Genomic DNA, 15,593 nt, shown 5'->3' with positions numbered 1-15,593 from the left:
GAGACATAACATGCACAGTTTGAGCTACACCAGGAAGTGGCGTTGCAGGCTAGCTCAGTGCTGCCCCCTCTCATTAAGTAACTCCAGCTGAAGGCCGACCGGGGTACTGCAGGCTGAATAGCAACTCAATTTTACATTTACATTGTAATTTTTTCTATGTGCGATTTATAAAATAATCGGTTCAAGGACGTGCATCTGGTGTAATAGAAGCAATTATAGGTACCCCGATTGTCTAAGAATTTGTATTTTATTTACACAAAGATTGACCACGAAGATTGCCATTTTCCCATTCACTACAATGGGGGATCCTGTTTTTAACAAACAATGCCTGCAGTACTACGGTCGGCCTTGAACTGCGTGGCTTTAATAAGAGGGGGCAGTCGTTCTTCCCTGCTATCCCCTTCTCTAACTCTTTGTCCCTCTCTTCCCCACTACTGTCTTCTCTGTTTTCTCCTCCCATGCCCATTTTCACTCCCAAACTACAAATATAATTGTGTCCTCTAGAATTGAGAGAAACATGTATTTAATTAGGCTAGATGTCATTTGAACTGGAGCCCCAAGGTAAGAGTCTGTTACACAATTACTTTTGGATCTTTTCATAACTTTGTGTACAGTTCTAACAGTCAACGTTGGGAGTGTTCTTGAATCAAATGCCTGCATATTTTCTTTATTTTTGCATTCAGCACTCTCGCTTTGTTCCCACCCCTTCTGGTAGGGTTTTTCATTTCAACATTGGCTGCTGAAAGCATGTTACCTTGGCTGTGATGTGTTTGGTAATCGTATCTGTATGAAACCCTCTGGCCCAGCCCAGCGCTGTGTACTGCCGTGGCTGTTGTTGTGTGGGTAAGTAATCCCAGCAGGGCGTTGTTTACCGTGTGTTCTCCCCTGACGGAGGTGAAGAGGTGCTGAGCTGTTGTTTGTCGAGGGCTCAGCGGGCTGTCTCAGGACTGCAGAGATAAGGGCATGACTAAGCAGTGGACAGAGCGAGAGAAGAGAGGGGGGGGGGGGGGGGATCGTCAGAGGCCCTGCACTGCTTATCTGGATCTTTGTGCTCCAAGGCCCGGCCCGCCCCTCTGACTGAGCTCTCCGGTGGGTGACCTTGACAAGAATGTTGGATTATTATTGTAATAAATACCGCTCTGGTGGAATGGCCGGAGGTCAGGAGGGGAGGGAGGTAGGGAGGAGGCGGGAAGTAGGGAGAGAGGGAAGAGGGAGGGAAGGGAGGGTGCAAGGGGGATTTCCGGTATTTTCCATAGCACAGATGGGACTTTGTTGAAACATGTCGCGGGGAGACCGGTCGGGTGAGAGCAGCAGATTGGCCTCTCAGTTTGGTGTCCCAGAACTGTTTACTACTACTACTACTTCACCGCTCCAGCAACAGCCATGTTGTTTTTCCCAGTCTACCCAGTCTACCATCTGGATTTGTTCAAGGAAAGCCTGGGAGTTGTGTTTTTGGGATGGGGCTTGACTGAGGCGCACTGTGTGTGACTGGCATTCCTTTGGCTTAATTAACTCCCCGGCAACAAAGCTAACAACCCTTTCAAACAGGTTTTTTTATTTTTTATCAAGAATCTCCAGCTCATCTCAAAATGTAAGTGCTCTGTTCATTTTGTTACTCGGTGGGGATGTTGTACAGTACGGAGATCGGAACTAATGTGAAATTACACCCTTGTGAACGGGATGTGTGAAGATTTCAAGTGGCCATGCTTTGGGGGGGGGGGGGGGGCTTTTGAGTTTAGTCTCCTCCCATTACCACCAGCACACAATTACAGGCAGAGGCCCCAAGCCAGCCAGCCACCGTCCTAGTTGAAGGGGGAGGGGTAGGGCAACAGGCAGGCGGGGAGGGGGGGAAGGTCATCAGCTAGACTGAGAGAAAAGAGGAGCAAAAACCTGCTGGGTTCCAGCCAGCCAGACAGTTCTCAGACAGGAAGGTACTGCTGTAGTCAACCGTGTCCCTTTTCTTAATACACCACTGAGCTGCCAGTTCCCCCAAGTACTAACTCTCTCAGGTAGCAGCAAATTCTCAATTGGCTCTCCGCAAGAGGAAAGAGACAGGCAAGTGGGAGGCAGAAGGGGTGTCAACTATTTTTTTCCTCTCTCTGCATATGTAGTCAGAGTTGCTGTGCACAAAGCCTTGTATGCCCTTCCGTGTGAACTGAATAAAGACGTCAAGCCATTCGTGAAACTCTAGTTCAGTTATCAGGCAATCTAAGGTCTTTTTCAGCTTGCTTTGCTACCTTCTGGTTTCATGCAGGCTCCTGTCCCTGAATACTGATAAGCCGGAAGGCTTTCTCTCTCCCCCTCTCTCGCTCACTCACTCTGGCTCTTTCTCACTCTCTCGCTCCCATTCCCTCTTTCCCCCTCCTTCCCTCTCTACCTCTCTCTCTCTCCCTCCCTCTCTCCCTCCCTCTCTCTCCCCCCCCTCCTCCCTCCCCTCCTCCCTCCCTATCCCTCTCTCTCTCTCTCTCCCCCCTCTCTCTCCCCCCTCTCTCTCTCTCCCCCTCTCTTTCTCCCTACCTATCTCCCCCTCTCTCTCTCTCTCTCTCTCTCGCTCCCCCTCTCTCTCTCTCTCTCCCCCTCTCTCTCTCCCCCCCCCTCTCTCTCCCCTCTCTCTGTGAAACACTATTTTGCTTGTTATGCCGTCGGTAGAAAAGCTTTTCCTCCCCGCTGTCTCTGGTCATATTACACCCAGTAGTCCGGGCTGTGTTCTCAGGGAACACAAACACTTCTCAGTGTGTCTACTCGCTCTCTCTCTCTCTTGTACTCTGTCCTCTCTCCCTTTCTCAGATTCTGTTTTCACGCATGGGCTCAAAAGCAAAGAGGCATCGGAGGTGGAGCTGGCAGTGATCCATCAATGCTGAAACTAGGGCGAGCAAAGGGAAATGTAACCTAAACGGCAGGCTAAACCAAAGAGCACAGCCTCTCAGTAAGTAGAGACACTGCCTTTGTACGCTCGGCGGAGTAGCTGGTGACTCCCCTGCCCTGCACACACAGCGCCTTTTCCACGTTCATTTCTAAACGGGCATAATGTAGGCGTCGACAATGTCTCGTGAAAACTCGAGTCCTGCAACAACGCCGTTTAGCCGGGGGGCCGAGAGCATTAAATCAAGGGTTTGCTTCCATTTCCTTGTTTTTGTTGTTGTTGTTGTTTCTGGTTGTTGCCTGAGTGCACACTCGTAATCAGGCAGCCTGCGCCGTGCTTCGGTGCCTCGGCTTTCAACTCTGAACAGAGCCCATTGTTGTCTGATGTCTGTGTTAGCCGAGTGTGCTTCTAGGCTGTGTCTCCAATCATGCAGCCTCAACCCACAGAGAAGAGGCTAAAATGCCTAGCCGCCTAACCACAGAGACACCCAAGAGTAGCGGAAATTGACGAAGGTAGCTTCATACAGTTGAATGCATCAGAGCAAACGAGAGCTGTCGTAATGACTATTCCTAGCCGCAGTGACAATAACGGTTTAATTGCATAACGTCTAGGGCTAGCGTTCTCTCACTAACAAGCCGCTGCGTTCAACTGTTTTGTTGAACCAGTAATTTGCCATGTGATCTATAATTGACAGTCATTTTTGTTCAGCCATTGGCTATAGGCCTTCTGTAGCTCAACATTGAACAATGCCCCCCCTCTGCTCTGTTGTCAAGTGCCTCCTACTCAGTCAAGGCCTCTGCTGAATTGTCGAGACCAGGCTATTGGCTGCTTGCAAAGTACAGGTGTTGTCGGGGTTACCACCAGTCCTTGCTTCCTCACAGCCACTATCTCTCTCACACTCTCCCTGTCTCGCTCTTTCGTGTACGCACATACACACACACACACACACATACACAACTACAATTGAATTGTCAAAGAAAGGCATCTCTTTTGTTAAGCACCTTCTGTGGCAGCAGGAATCCAGTGAATGGCCTCTTCAGGTAAGGCCTTGCCAACAATTATTCTCTTTTAAATCAAAGCTGCTTTCGTTTACCATAGAATCATAGCGAATATCAACTTGACCTCTTTATTGAATTTTCTTATTTTTATTGTCTGTTCTAGTTTCCCTTTCTCAAGAGCTGCTTGATTTAAAAGGCTGGAGACTTTGATTTGATTGTGTTTCATTTAGTTCGGTACAGTAACGGTTCTATTTTGGTTTCACTGCCTCGTTGACGTTGTTAGGATGTGAGAGGGCTTGGCGTAGTCTCTTTCCTCTTAGCAACAGGTGAATAGCTGGCTGAGGCTGTTGCTAAGGGCCCGGAGATGAGGGAGGGAGGCTGGATTCTCTGAGCTGTTCTGAAGGCACCGCCTCAATCTGCCTCTCCCTTGGTGGTGGTGGGGGGGCTGTTTGGCAAACCCACCCTCCTCCCCTCAGCATAAAATGGGTCACCGAAGAATACCAGTTCTTCCTAGTCATTGAACATGCTGCTTGGTCCTTTAAAAAATAAAAATAAATGTTTTATTGTCACAGTGAAATTTTCTAGTGTCAGCCGTAGTAGTATGGCACCCCTGGAGCAAGTTAGGGTTAAGTGCCTTGCTCAAGAGCACATCGACATATTTTTCACCTTTCGGGTTACAGGCCCAACGCTCTAACCGCTAAGTTACCTGCCGCCCTTTTGTGCATTGTAGAAATAATACTTTGCTACATATTGGAAAGAATACCCGATGGCAAGGTATTCAGAGTCGGACTTATTGTGATGCCGTTTGCCTGTTGAAATCTATTTTGCTGGGCAGTTTTAATTGATGTCCAACGCTCTCATTAGACTTCTCTTTGAGTTGTGTCAATAATGGTTAAAGGGGTCTGTTGAGGTGGATGTTGACCCTTTGTCTTTCAATGTGGGAGGTGGTGTGATTTGAATTAGCCAGGGCTCAGCTCTTGCTGTTGACTAGCACGAGGCTCTGCGTGTGAACTGTAAAACAAAGGTTTCTGTAGTGCCCTGGACTTGCACGACTCCGTCAGCCATTTCTGCCCGCAGTTCTCTCACACCTTCCTTTTACCTGTCACTTTCTGTGGTGTGTCTGCTGTCACCCGCAGTAAGCCCTCCCACGCTCACATGCTAAACACCAACTGGGGAGTCTCGATCACTACCTCACAAAAAAAAGGCCTAGCCAATTATACAAACCTTATATGGTATTTTAAAGAAGTGGGTTGTTCAACAAATGGGGCTTCAAGTCTTTTGTGGGATAACGTTGTTTCTGTTAAACCGTGCCTTTTTTTTTTTTTACATGGCAGTCTCTCTGCTGTGTCTGCAGTCCCATTTTAAGTCACTTTCATCATCCGTTGTAGAGTGCCCGGGAAAACATGTCCGTTTGGTTTCATTCCTCTCAAAGGGGAAGGAGGGAGACAAAATGGTCAAAGGCCTGTTGTATGTAATTGTGGGATGCATGTTTGAGGAGACGTACTTTTAGCTGGCAGCCAGATGCTGGCAAGCAGCGTCTTCTCTTGAAGATGTTTTCTGTCCTCTAATGAGACACCGGGCAATTATGAACAAACTGCCTCCTCCATGAATCTAGGTTACAAGGGGGAGGGTTCAGTGTAGCCATGCCTGGTCTACTCAGTGGGGCTATTAAAGTGGTGGCTGTCTTTTGTTGTTTTTCTTCTTCTCCCCTCTCTCTTTCTCGCTCTTCAGTTGGAGGCTTGTTCTCGGGCTTAGAGAGTTGCTTGGAGACAAGAAACAGAACCCCCACCCCATCGCTGCTTTTCACTTTCGACTCTGTGGGCTTTTGCTGGTTTTCTTTCTTTTTTTCATGAAGTTTTTTTCTCATGCTAGCGTTTAGTCATTTTCCACTTCTCTGTCTCTCTGAGGTTTTCAGCCCAGACAACGCAGCATGTCATTTAAAAGACCACATTTGGTCACAGGAAACTGGCAGGCGTTCTCCTGTGTCGTTTTGTTTTGACAGTGCTGTTAGGCCTGTTCCATGAGAGACTAGGGAGGGGGCAGAGCTGGCTGAGAGTGTCTTGGAAGGCTGGTTGAAAGTGCCTGGAGAAGACTCTCCCGACCACTCAATTTGGTGCCTCCAGTGTGGTCACCAGAGCGGCTACCAGGGCCCAGGGAAACTCAAATTACAGGCAGCCTTGTGTTTCCACGAATCAGATTTTCAATCAATCCTCCTCCCTAATTATAGGCATGGGCAGTTAGTGCCCGATTTGTTTTACGGGCCCCGTGGTATGGCCTTCTTCAGAATGTTCTGGCCCGGTGCCGGCTAGCTCAACATAAACTGTGTAACCACTCACAACATTAACACGGACTACTTATTCCCCTTTCTGCGCAGACTTGTTGGGAAAGTAGTGGGTTTTTACAGACCACTTTCTAAGGCTACTGACCGTATTGATTCCTCTGACACTGAGAGATCAATATTTAGACTCTTCTTATCGGAGGAACAATGGCGGTAACAGTATTGACTGTTGTTTCTGGGCATATGAGAAATGCAAAATGTGCTACTTCTGGTTACGTTCCGTGGTCGAGGTCTGTTTTAGAGATCGGACACCCCCACGATATTAGTTTGAATCTGTCCTGTCCAGATCTCTGGGTTGTGTGTTTGTCATATGCTATTCCGAGTCATGTTGAGTGGCTGTGTGAATCGTGTCTAATAGGAGCTATGTCAGTGTGTCAGGTGTTGAGCAGCCCTCTAGCCCTATCATCTGTGCATGACTCATCACTTCTCCCCCAAGTGCTGGTGCGGGCATGCTCAGTGGACCCAGTGTGGGTGAAGGGAGGCGTGTTGGGTAATGGGCACAGATTTACACAGTATCACCACAGCACGGTGATTAATTGCACTGTGTCCTGCAAAGGACAGCTTCTGTGTGAAATGGCCGCCCCATCCATCCCCCCCCCACCACCACCAGATTTTCAAAACTCTCTGGTACTGCTAGTGCAGTGAATAAATTGTGGTAACCTTTGATCTGGAGGCAAGCTCGTTAAAATGATGTAACCTACATTTATAATGTTTGACATGCACAGGGAAGCCGTTCGGCATGCCAACTCGAACACACTCCATGTTCTTTGCACGGTGTTCCCGGGTTTTGGTTCAATGGTGGACTTTAGGCTACGAAGCTGAAGTCAATTGACACACTTAGTTAACCAAGGGCGTCTGCTAAGTCAATAACCCCCCCCTCCCCTCCCCCCATTAGGCCAATGACTGTTATGACTGGTGGTGTGAAAGTATTGCTTTTATGGCGAGAAGTTATAGTCCAAGGTCTTTATTTCATTTTTTTAATGCCTTGACTGTTAAACTTGTTGAAGAGAAGTCTTCCTTTTCCTGCCAGTTTCCGAAATGGGAACGTTATCAAGCCTTTTTATGATCTGCATCAAAGTGACAAGGGCCGTTTTGGGGATGTCTAGATCCAAAGAGAAATGCCTGGAAGTCGTCCTCTTTTGAATTGCTTTTTAAGTCCTCACTGCCTGCTTGTTTACACAGTTGGGATTAGAGCTCCTAACCTGAAAGGCTGCTCAGAGAGAGGTCCATCTAAACATAGCGTGACATTAGTTCAACTTTGTCAACACCAACAGGGTTCAGTTGAAAGGTTGCGAGTGATTGATGAAAGATGCACTTTGATCTCTCAATGCCAGTGCTATTTCTACACCTTTGCGAAGATTAAGCGGGGTGTCTCGTTTCAGTTAGGTGTTTAAAATACTGTCCTCGAGGGTGGGTGGGAGGAGTAAGGTCCTTGAATATATTAGTGTTGCTTAACATTCTGGTAGTAAGGCATCCCAGGCACGTTGCCACGTTTATGTCAACAGGTGTTTTACTACCTGCATCAGTCAATGGTGGGGTCAGAGAAGGGGAAGGTCAGTGGAAGGTGAGTGGGTGACACTGATTTTAATTTAAGCCTGTAGAAACACGAGAATGTCTCCAATCAGTTCAAATTAGCCTAGAGGCCAGTGGACCAAGACAAATGTACTCTCAAAGAAATGATTGAGAATTGTTGCTTAATTTCCTATTCTTGTTCACTTCTAATTTGCGTCAAGTCATATATTTTCCTTTTTTTATTTAGTTTCTAATACTTAGAATAATGTTGACGCAGTCTTTGTGTAATATCTCAATTGGCCATCTATATAATATTGTCCAAAATAATATTGTGGCATCAACCCTCCCCCCATCCCTATCGTTTTCCCCCATCGCTCTCTCTGTTTTTGTTTCTAGGCAGAGGGCACTTCTCTCCCCTGTCGTTATGAAGGAAGGGGGACTTGTATGGCAGATGTATTTCCCCTCTCCTGATGTTACTGGAGACTCTTGACACGGCCTGAACTCTGCTCCCTCACCACTGCCTGACTCCGACCTCCCCAGCAGGGACGGGTCACCCCCCTCTGAGAGGGATGTTGGGAAGGTGACATCACCCACCCGGGGGCCTCGGGGATCTGTTCCTGAACCTGAAACACTTACCCGGCAGCGGAAAGGAGGGCGTGGGGGCGCAGAGGAATGTTCTGGGAACTCGATGGAATTGAGGCTGTAACACACTCGCCTGCCAAAACCTAATTTTTTGTTCCGTGGAGAGGGGGGATTCCATTCCTATTATACCAGTCGTCGTTTGCCACAGACCTTTTCCATACCTCTTTTCCCCCCTTCCCCTTGTTTTTAAGTGATTGTTTTCCGCCTCTGAAAGGCTGTCTAAGGGAACATTGATTCTCCTCACTCTGCCAGGGTGAAAGTGGATATGGTTGTTTGATGCTTTCCAGACCACTGGATTGTGGGGACCCTTAAGATAATGCCCAGGGGCTTAGCAGACCAAGGGTCTGGTCTTTTGCAGCCAGCAAAATGACATGTGGAAAAACAGTCATGAGCAGGGGTGTTACCCCTTAAAAGGCTTATAAAGTAAAGGACCGGTCACTTTTTTCCATTTTGGTATATGGCCTTATTAGCTTCGTGAAGCTGTATATTGATATAAAGACTATATTTATCGACTGAACAGCGATGTGGTTCTATTGGAACCTATGCCTATTATGGGCACGTAAATGATGTCCCTTGTCGATCAATCTCAAATGCTTTTTACCTAGTAGCCCCACATCTCCACAGCAGTCTTTTCGTAAACATGGCACACTGCAACAATTTGCATTTGCAATACTTAAATCATATGCTGAACAGTAAAAAGAAGCCCATAAACGGTTTATGTTTGGGATTAAACTGTCGTTGGACAGACGCAATCCGTTTACATCTTCCGAGTGCCGGTTGCAGGGTGTGGGCAAAGCACATTGTGTGTGTGTGTGGGTGTGTGTGGGTGTGTGTGTGTGTGTGTGTGTGTGTGTTTGCGTGTGTGTGTGTGTTGTGTTTGCGTGTGTGTGTTGTGTTTGTGTGTGTCCGTGCTCAGGCTTGGCGAAGTGAAAACTTTTGCAGAGACAAACGACCACTAATAGTGCACTTCAGCCCCCAAAAGGAGAAACCGGTCCAGGAATACTGGATGTTTTTGTTGTAGGCTTCGGGCTGGAGCTGCCACTGAGGTTTTGTATCCATTTAGATTTCTGCTTCCCCCGGGCTAGAGACTGGGCCTCCCTTCTTTTTTTTCTGCAAAGAAATAGTGTATGCATAGGCAGGGTTTCTGTTTGGCCGTCTTTTCCTGGTGTCTCCACTTAAGCTTTCGGTTTGTGTTTGGTGGTCTCTCGAGCCAGTCGTAAGCATCTTTGGTTTGGAAGGATCTGACGCTAGGGTATGTAAGCATGCTTTTGGTCGACGGTTGGAAGAATTCCTCTTCGACCACTGCTGTTTTCAGGTTCACTTTCGTCTCTATGGAGCCTACACTTGCAAATAAGCGTTAGCCGTTAGCTTATGATAAAGCGTCACTTGTTTTTCCATACGCATCGTCTTGTTAGCCGACAACAGCAAATAAATACTTGACTGTGTTCTGAGCCTCTGGCATTGAAAAATGTGGTTTGTCTTTACAAGCATCAGTTTCATGAGAGCAGCACGAGGAGGACAGGTGGCTGAGCATGATGCCCTGACTGTAATCCCCCAGTAATCCTGTCTAAGGCCATGGGCTCACTTACTTCTCCCCAGCCTGATTAAACAGGGAGATATGACTGAGGTTCACGTCCTGCAGACGGGCTGCCGCTTTGCAAGTGGGCTCAGTCTTCAGGTTCTGAAGGGCAACAGGTTTAGGTTTGAGCGATTCGCCCTGTGATTCTGTAGTCTTTATAAAGGTGGAGAGAGTGAAGTCTTGCCTCATGCCAGAGTATAAAATGAAGTTTCATCTCAGAATTGGCAGAATGAACTCTTCCCCTGCAAGGTGTGGGGTGATGAGTCACTCAGACGGTACGGTTCTCGCCAGACCCCAGGAATGGGAGAGCGTGACTTCGCACAGAGCCCTCGCAAACAGTGTGGTCGTCTGATTTTTTTTTTTAGCAGCCAGACTGTAAATCCAGGGAGCTGCAGTCGTGACCAGCACGGTGATGGAGCGAATGAGAGAGAGACATTGAATTTAGCATCGAAGGACAACCACTGAGTGAGTGATCACACAACCACAGGAGTTTCCCCAGACTGGAGGATTTGGCTTTGACTGATGAAGTTGTGCTCTCTTGGATGCTAATCATAGACGAGCCCTTCTTGTGTGTCAGCCTGCCAGCCTTGCTGCAACAACATTCACGACTGGCTCAATTACAGTAGCGCCACAGCAACAATCACTATCTAAATTCTGAAAAGACAAGCCTATCCAAATGCATTTCAAATGCCCCCCCCCTCCCCTCCAGTCTATATGATGCACTCCGCAGTCATCTGCAGCGCCATCTCTGATATTCAGAGGGCTCAATGATATCCTTGACGACAAGGGCCTTTAAGAGGCGGTCCCAGAGCTCCCTGGGCTGCTGAAGGCACCAGCTGCCGCTGCCTGGCGCTCCAATTAAAGGCTCCACTTTTCTCGGCTCAATTCATTAGGGAGCTTGTTGCTTACCGCCGAAACACGCGGCGAGAGCAACAATCCCAACAAACGGCCCCTAAAAAGTCCTTTTGTGACCGTCCTCGGCTACACCCCTCTCTCTCTAGTTTCGACAACTCCCCTTTCTCGTATGCTCGCTCACAATAGAGCCTCTTTGCCGAGTGGGCTGCCACCTGCGAGAGTCAAGCAGAAGCGGTTATGTAAATACCTCGTGTCATCCACCACCTAGGTGTGGAAGTCATTAATGGTGGTTTTATCGCGTTGTTGCCCCGTCCGTGGTGGCAGCGTTTCAAACATCCCCCACGTTGGTGTGAAGTGTTCTTTTCAACGTAGGACTTTTCTGTCGCTCAAATAATGGCTTGTATTCACAAAATCTCCTTTAATACAAAGCTTTAAGACGCTTCAATTCTTGTGGAGTCAGTGTTTGCCTCTTCTTCAATTGTGTTTTATTTGACCTGGGTTGGTTTTTATTCAAATGAATTAGGCTCGTCAGTCAGTAAGCAACGCTGTCATGGGGGTTTGTTTGTAGCCTAATGAGGGTATGATGTAGAGTCAAGCTCATCAGTACTCTCATACTCGCAGCACATCTGTTGTTGTGTAAATTAGGCCGAAGCTCATGACAACTCACTGTAGCCTACACGCCACCTTCCAAACATACAAGTCAACCTTCACATCGCTTTAGCCTCTAGAGTACAAACAGTACTCCACAATCCCAGGTGTGCTCTGAGAAGTTGACAACGTAAGTAGTGCCGTCACAGGGGTTTGCCTACGATAAGGGCGTACATTCTCGAGAAATGAGTGCTGTGGGATACTGGCTATGGTTTCCATTAATACACACTGGTATATTTACTAGCGGTTCGGTTGACTGACTGCCCCAGTAGTTTTCAGCACCCTGCTCCACTAGCTCCAGGGCTTATTGCAATGTTTGTTCACAGGTCGTTGCCCCCCTGGGATAGTGGTGGGAACAAAGGGCAAGCCCTATTTTCTCTCTACAGTGGTGCGAGGGAGGCCATCTGCAGATTGGCCTTGATTGAACACATCCTCGTTGATTAGCCCTGCTTTTCAGCGGTGTGAAACGGCTCCAGGATTTATTATGTTGGCGTCTGGAATCAGGAATCTGTCACAGCTCGACCTTCGCCTGGTTTCTCCAAGTAGTATTATCGTGTGTTCAACCTTTCTCTTGAAGCGCTTAACACACAGGCTTTTCCCAAAGGCTGTAAATTGAAACCAGGTTGACTGAAGTGGATCAGGGAGTCTCCGCTTGTGATCATAATCATTTGGTGGGTGCTTATATTTGTCTTATTTCACACATGTACAAGTGTGTGTTATACACGTGTGAATTGGAAATGTGTTTTGCATATCCAACTCCCACTAAGACACCCTCGGAGAGTGGTGTCACGGCCAGGTTCAGCCATTGTCACCGGTGACCCTGGCGAAATTAGGGTTAAGTGCCTCGCTCAAGGCCACACCAGCAGATGTTTCACCTTTTTGTCGGCTCGGGATTCGAACTAGCCAACCTTTCGGTTACTGGCACAATGCTCTAACCGCTAGGCTACCTGCCACCGTACATGCACCTTTCTCTCTGCATTGTAAGTAAAAACCAAGCAATTGCGATGTCTTAAACAATTCTCCCTAAAGTCCCATCAATACTCTTGTTGAAATAGCAATTATATGATGAGTGTAGTTTTAGGTGTAGTCTTACTTGTACATATTTTCCCTTACCTCACGGAATGGCAGCTACTGTTAAGTAAATAGGAAAGACCTCATTACATAAAGTATGGCCTCATTGTTGACGTTTCTAACAACGTACGGATTGATCTACTGCACTGTTTTCTGTTTTCTTTGGTGTTTGGTTTTGGTAATGTCGCTGTTTGGAACACAAGCCTAGTACCGCTATGTCAGTCTGTTGTTCTCCCCCGCTATGCTTGGGTTTGATTTCACGGTAAAAGAGATCTCTTACTAAATGCTGCACTTTCATGTGTGGGGCGAGTCAATAAACACCACTAATTAGATTGCCAAGTTGCCCCCCCCCTCCCGCTCAACCCTGAGCGAGAACTAGCAATAACATTTTCGAAATCAAATGGCTTCAGAAGCTACAGCTGAGAAAAAGAAACGGGGAAAAGGGTGCTTTATTACAGCCGTAGCTTATGTTTTAATGATTCGGTGCACTTAAATGTCCTCAGCCATGAATAATAATCATGGAGGATGGTAATGATCCCCACCGTCAAGGTTAAATAAGCTAGCGGAGTACTACTTCCACCACGGCTCTCTGAATATGGCTGACTAGCTCACACAGCAGGAGAGAAGGCATCCTAGCTAGACCCCCATAAAGCCAACTCTTTAGATGAGGTGACTCTAGCCGATTCTCTTGTCCCAATAGCGGGTTGCAATGAGTGACCCATGGACATGATCAAAACATCCAGATTCCCCCAGGATGAAATTTCCCTTTCAAATAACCCAGGCATCCAGGCGGGTTTCAGTGGGTTTGGGAGAGGCTGAGAGCTCAGGTCTGAAGGGGAAGCAGCACTGTCAGTGCTGCAGCTGAGCCAGTATGCAGAAGAGAAGGGGGGGGGGGGAGGCTCCGCAGGGGGGTTTCAATCTCTATGACCCTCATCTTCAATGGGCAACATTGACACAGCAGGGGAGACGCAGCAGCTGCTGCCAACAACAAGCAATGACTGCTACTGACTACCACTGTATCAGAGCATCTAGCCTAATCATTTCTTGCCACCCTACACATTTCGTTGTGCCTATCGTAATGTAGGCCGGCCTCCTTTGTGTGGACATAGCCCACGTTAAGCATATCGATGTCAGCTTTGTTTATCATTTTATCTCTAATCAAAATTTCTCCTTTCTCCCGGTGCAGATGGAGTCTCTGGTCTCCACACCCAGCCCTCCACCCCTCCATCTCCTGGCGCCGGTGGGCAACCGCAACGAAAGCATCGCCTCGCCCTGTGAGCAGATCATGGTGCGCACTCGCTCAGTGGCGTCCAACACGACGGACGTGGCCCTGGCCACTGATCCCGAGTGCCTGGGGCCCTGCGAGCCCGGGACCAGCGTCAACCTGGAGGGCATTGTCTGGCAGGAGACCGAGGACGGTAAGGACTGATCTCCGGGCAAAGGGAATACAGGGATAAACAATGTGTATGGATTATTTTTATTTTTTTGTGGAAAAAGGAAGTGTTGGCTGGGATTTATTGAATGATGAACCCTAGTTCAGTGGTTTAAGTGTGTGCTCACCCACTGAAATCCTTCGGCCTATATTTTATGTAGGACGTCCCGATTAAAGGTCCAAGATGGAGGGGAAAAGCAAGATGTTTTCGTTTGTCCTCTGCCATAAATAGGCTTCATCTGGTATGATAACTGTAAGCCCTCTTTGGATGAATAATTCATTGATTAATGCAGAAGAGACATTCTTCAAAGAGGTGCATTAGGCGGTTATTGTAGTTACACCATCACCTACAATTGGAGCTAGCTTATCAGCATTCTGAGGGCCAAGGGTCTTGTCTGCTTTATTGTGTGTTCTCCCAGTGAGCCGGTCTACTCTCAGTACTTTGCTCCTCTTCCCTCGCTTGGTAATGGAGAAAGGAAGCAGAGGCAGTCGACGACTCGACGAGAAATTGCCTCAGCCGCCTCCTCTTTTTCATCACCACGGCAGCACTTAGCCGTTACAGATTTGAAACCTCATTTCACAAAAGCTTCAGGTCTCTCGTCGGGGAGCAATTCCCCGGGCGCAGGAACAGCTAGCACGCCTTCTCCGACATGCTCTTCCCCCACAGGGCCGCTAATGTGTTTAAAGTGAAGGACTACTCAGCACACCAGACTGCCTTTTAATGATTCAGCGCAGGGGTGGTAGAACACATGGCGCATCCACAGTGTTGTTTACAGTCGCTTACAAACCTATCCGATTCCGGAGGAAGGGGGAAAAAGCAACGCACCCCCCATCTTGATACTGAGTGAGGTGGTGCTATCTGCAAGCCACTTACTCCCAACCTCTTTAAGGGCCATGAATAAATCAGGGCTCCGGAGTATCTGGAGCTTTATCGGGAAATGCATCAACAGAGAGGATCCCGAGGGTGGCTAGCGTCGGGCCGGTCGTTTATTCCCCCGCTAATGGCCCTGGTCAGACTCGCAGCAGCGTATTCAAATGGCCGTGATTTACCGGCAAGCGGAACGTTGTCAGGAGGCACTTCGCCCGCATTCTCTCGCGCATTCCATCACCCCCGCTGCCATGGTGTGACAACACAGTACGCGAATGACCCGTGCTCACGCCGGACATAGAATGCATCTGACTGAATGAGAGAAGACAGACGGGCAGTGAGCGTCTATGGCATCATAGCGTGTCAAATTAGAAAGCAAGTCTATTTTCCTCACTTCTACGCAGAGCAATGCTGGTCAAATGAGCTGATCAATTGCATGTGTCGTTTGTAGAAAAGGAATTAGAGGAATCGTTATGATCTTCCCTATACGAAGTAGACTAAAGATGTAGTTTCAAATGTATTGGGCTGTAAGCTAAGGTTTATCAGTCAAATAGGCTATGTATATTTGAAAACAATTGCATCCGACCTGTGTTGATTTCAACGGCTGGAAAACTCAAGGACTCAAGAGAATACTGTTTACTGTATGTAGAAGAACGAGACTTGGTTGTTTATAAAGCAATGCTGGTCAAATGAGCAAATAAATTGCCATAAAATAGACTATGCATTGTTACATCTGGAATTGTGACATGTATAGTTAAAAAGTGACTATTTAGTGTTGATAAGTTTA

General features: G+C 47.7%; 1 protein-coding gene across 2 annotated transcripts in view; it reads left to right on the top strand.

Annotated features, from left to right (window-relative positions):
- Nucleotides 1–15,593, top strand: part of znf609a (zinc finger protein 609a) — a 168,892-nt gene that overhangs the window by 135,899 nt on the left and 17,400 nt on the right. Inside the window, exons 1-2 of one of the 2 annotated variants that reach the window (XM_029668641.2) lie at nt 1,276–1,591; nt 13,693–13,924. In XM_029668641.2, the coding sequence (XP_029524501.1) occupies nt 13,693–13,924 (232 nt within the window). In that variant the 5' untranslated portion in view covers nt 1,276–1,591. Of the gene's footprint in view, nt 1–1,275; nt 1,592–13,692; nt 13,925–15,593 lie in introns of those variants that run through there. The other variant, XM_029668640.2, reaches the window with a different exon arrangement.

Source organism: Oncorhynchus nerka, linkage group LG9a, assembly GCF_034236695.1.
Source record: "Oncorhynchus nerka isolate Pitt River linkage group LG9a, Oner_Uvic_2.0, whole genome shotgun sequence".
Taxonomy (NCBI): Eukaryota; Metazoa; Chordata; class Actinopteri; order Salmoniformes; family Salmonidae; genus Oncorhynchus; species Oncorhynchus nerka.
The sequence above is the reverse complement of the archived record's forward strand: the minus strand, read 5'-3'. Positions and strand labels throughout refer to the sequence as shown.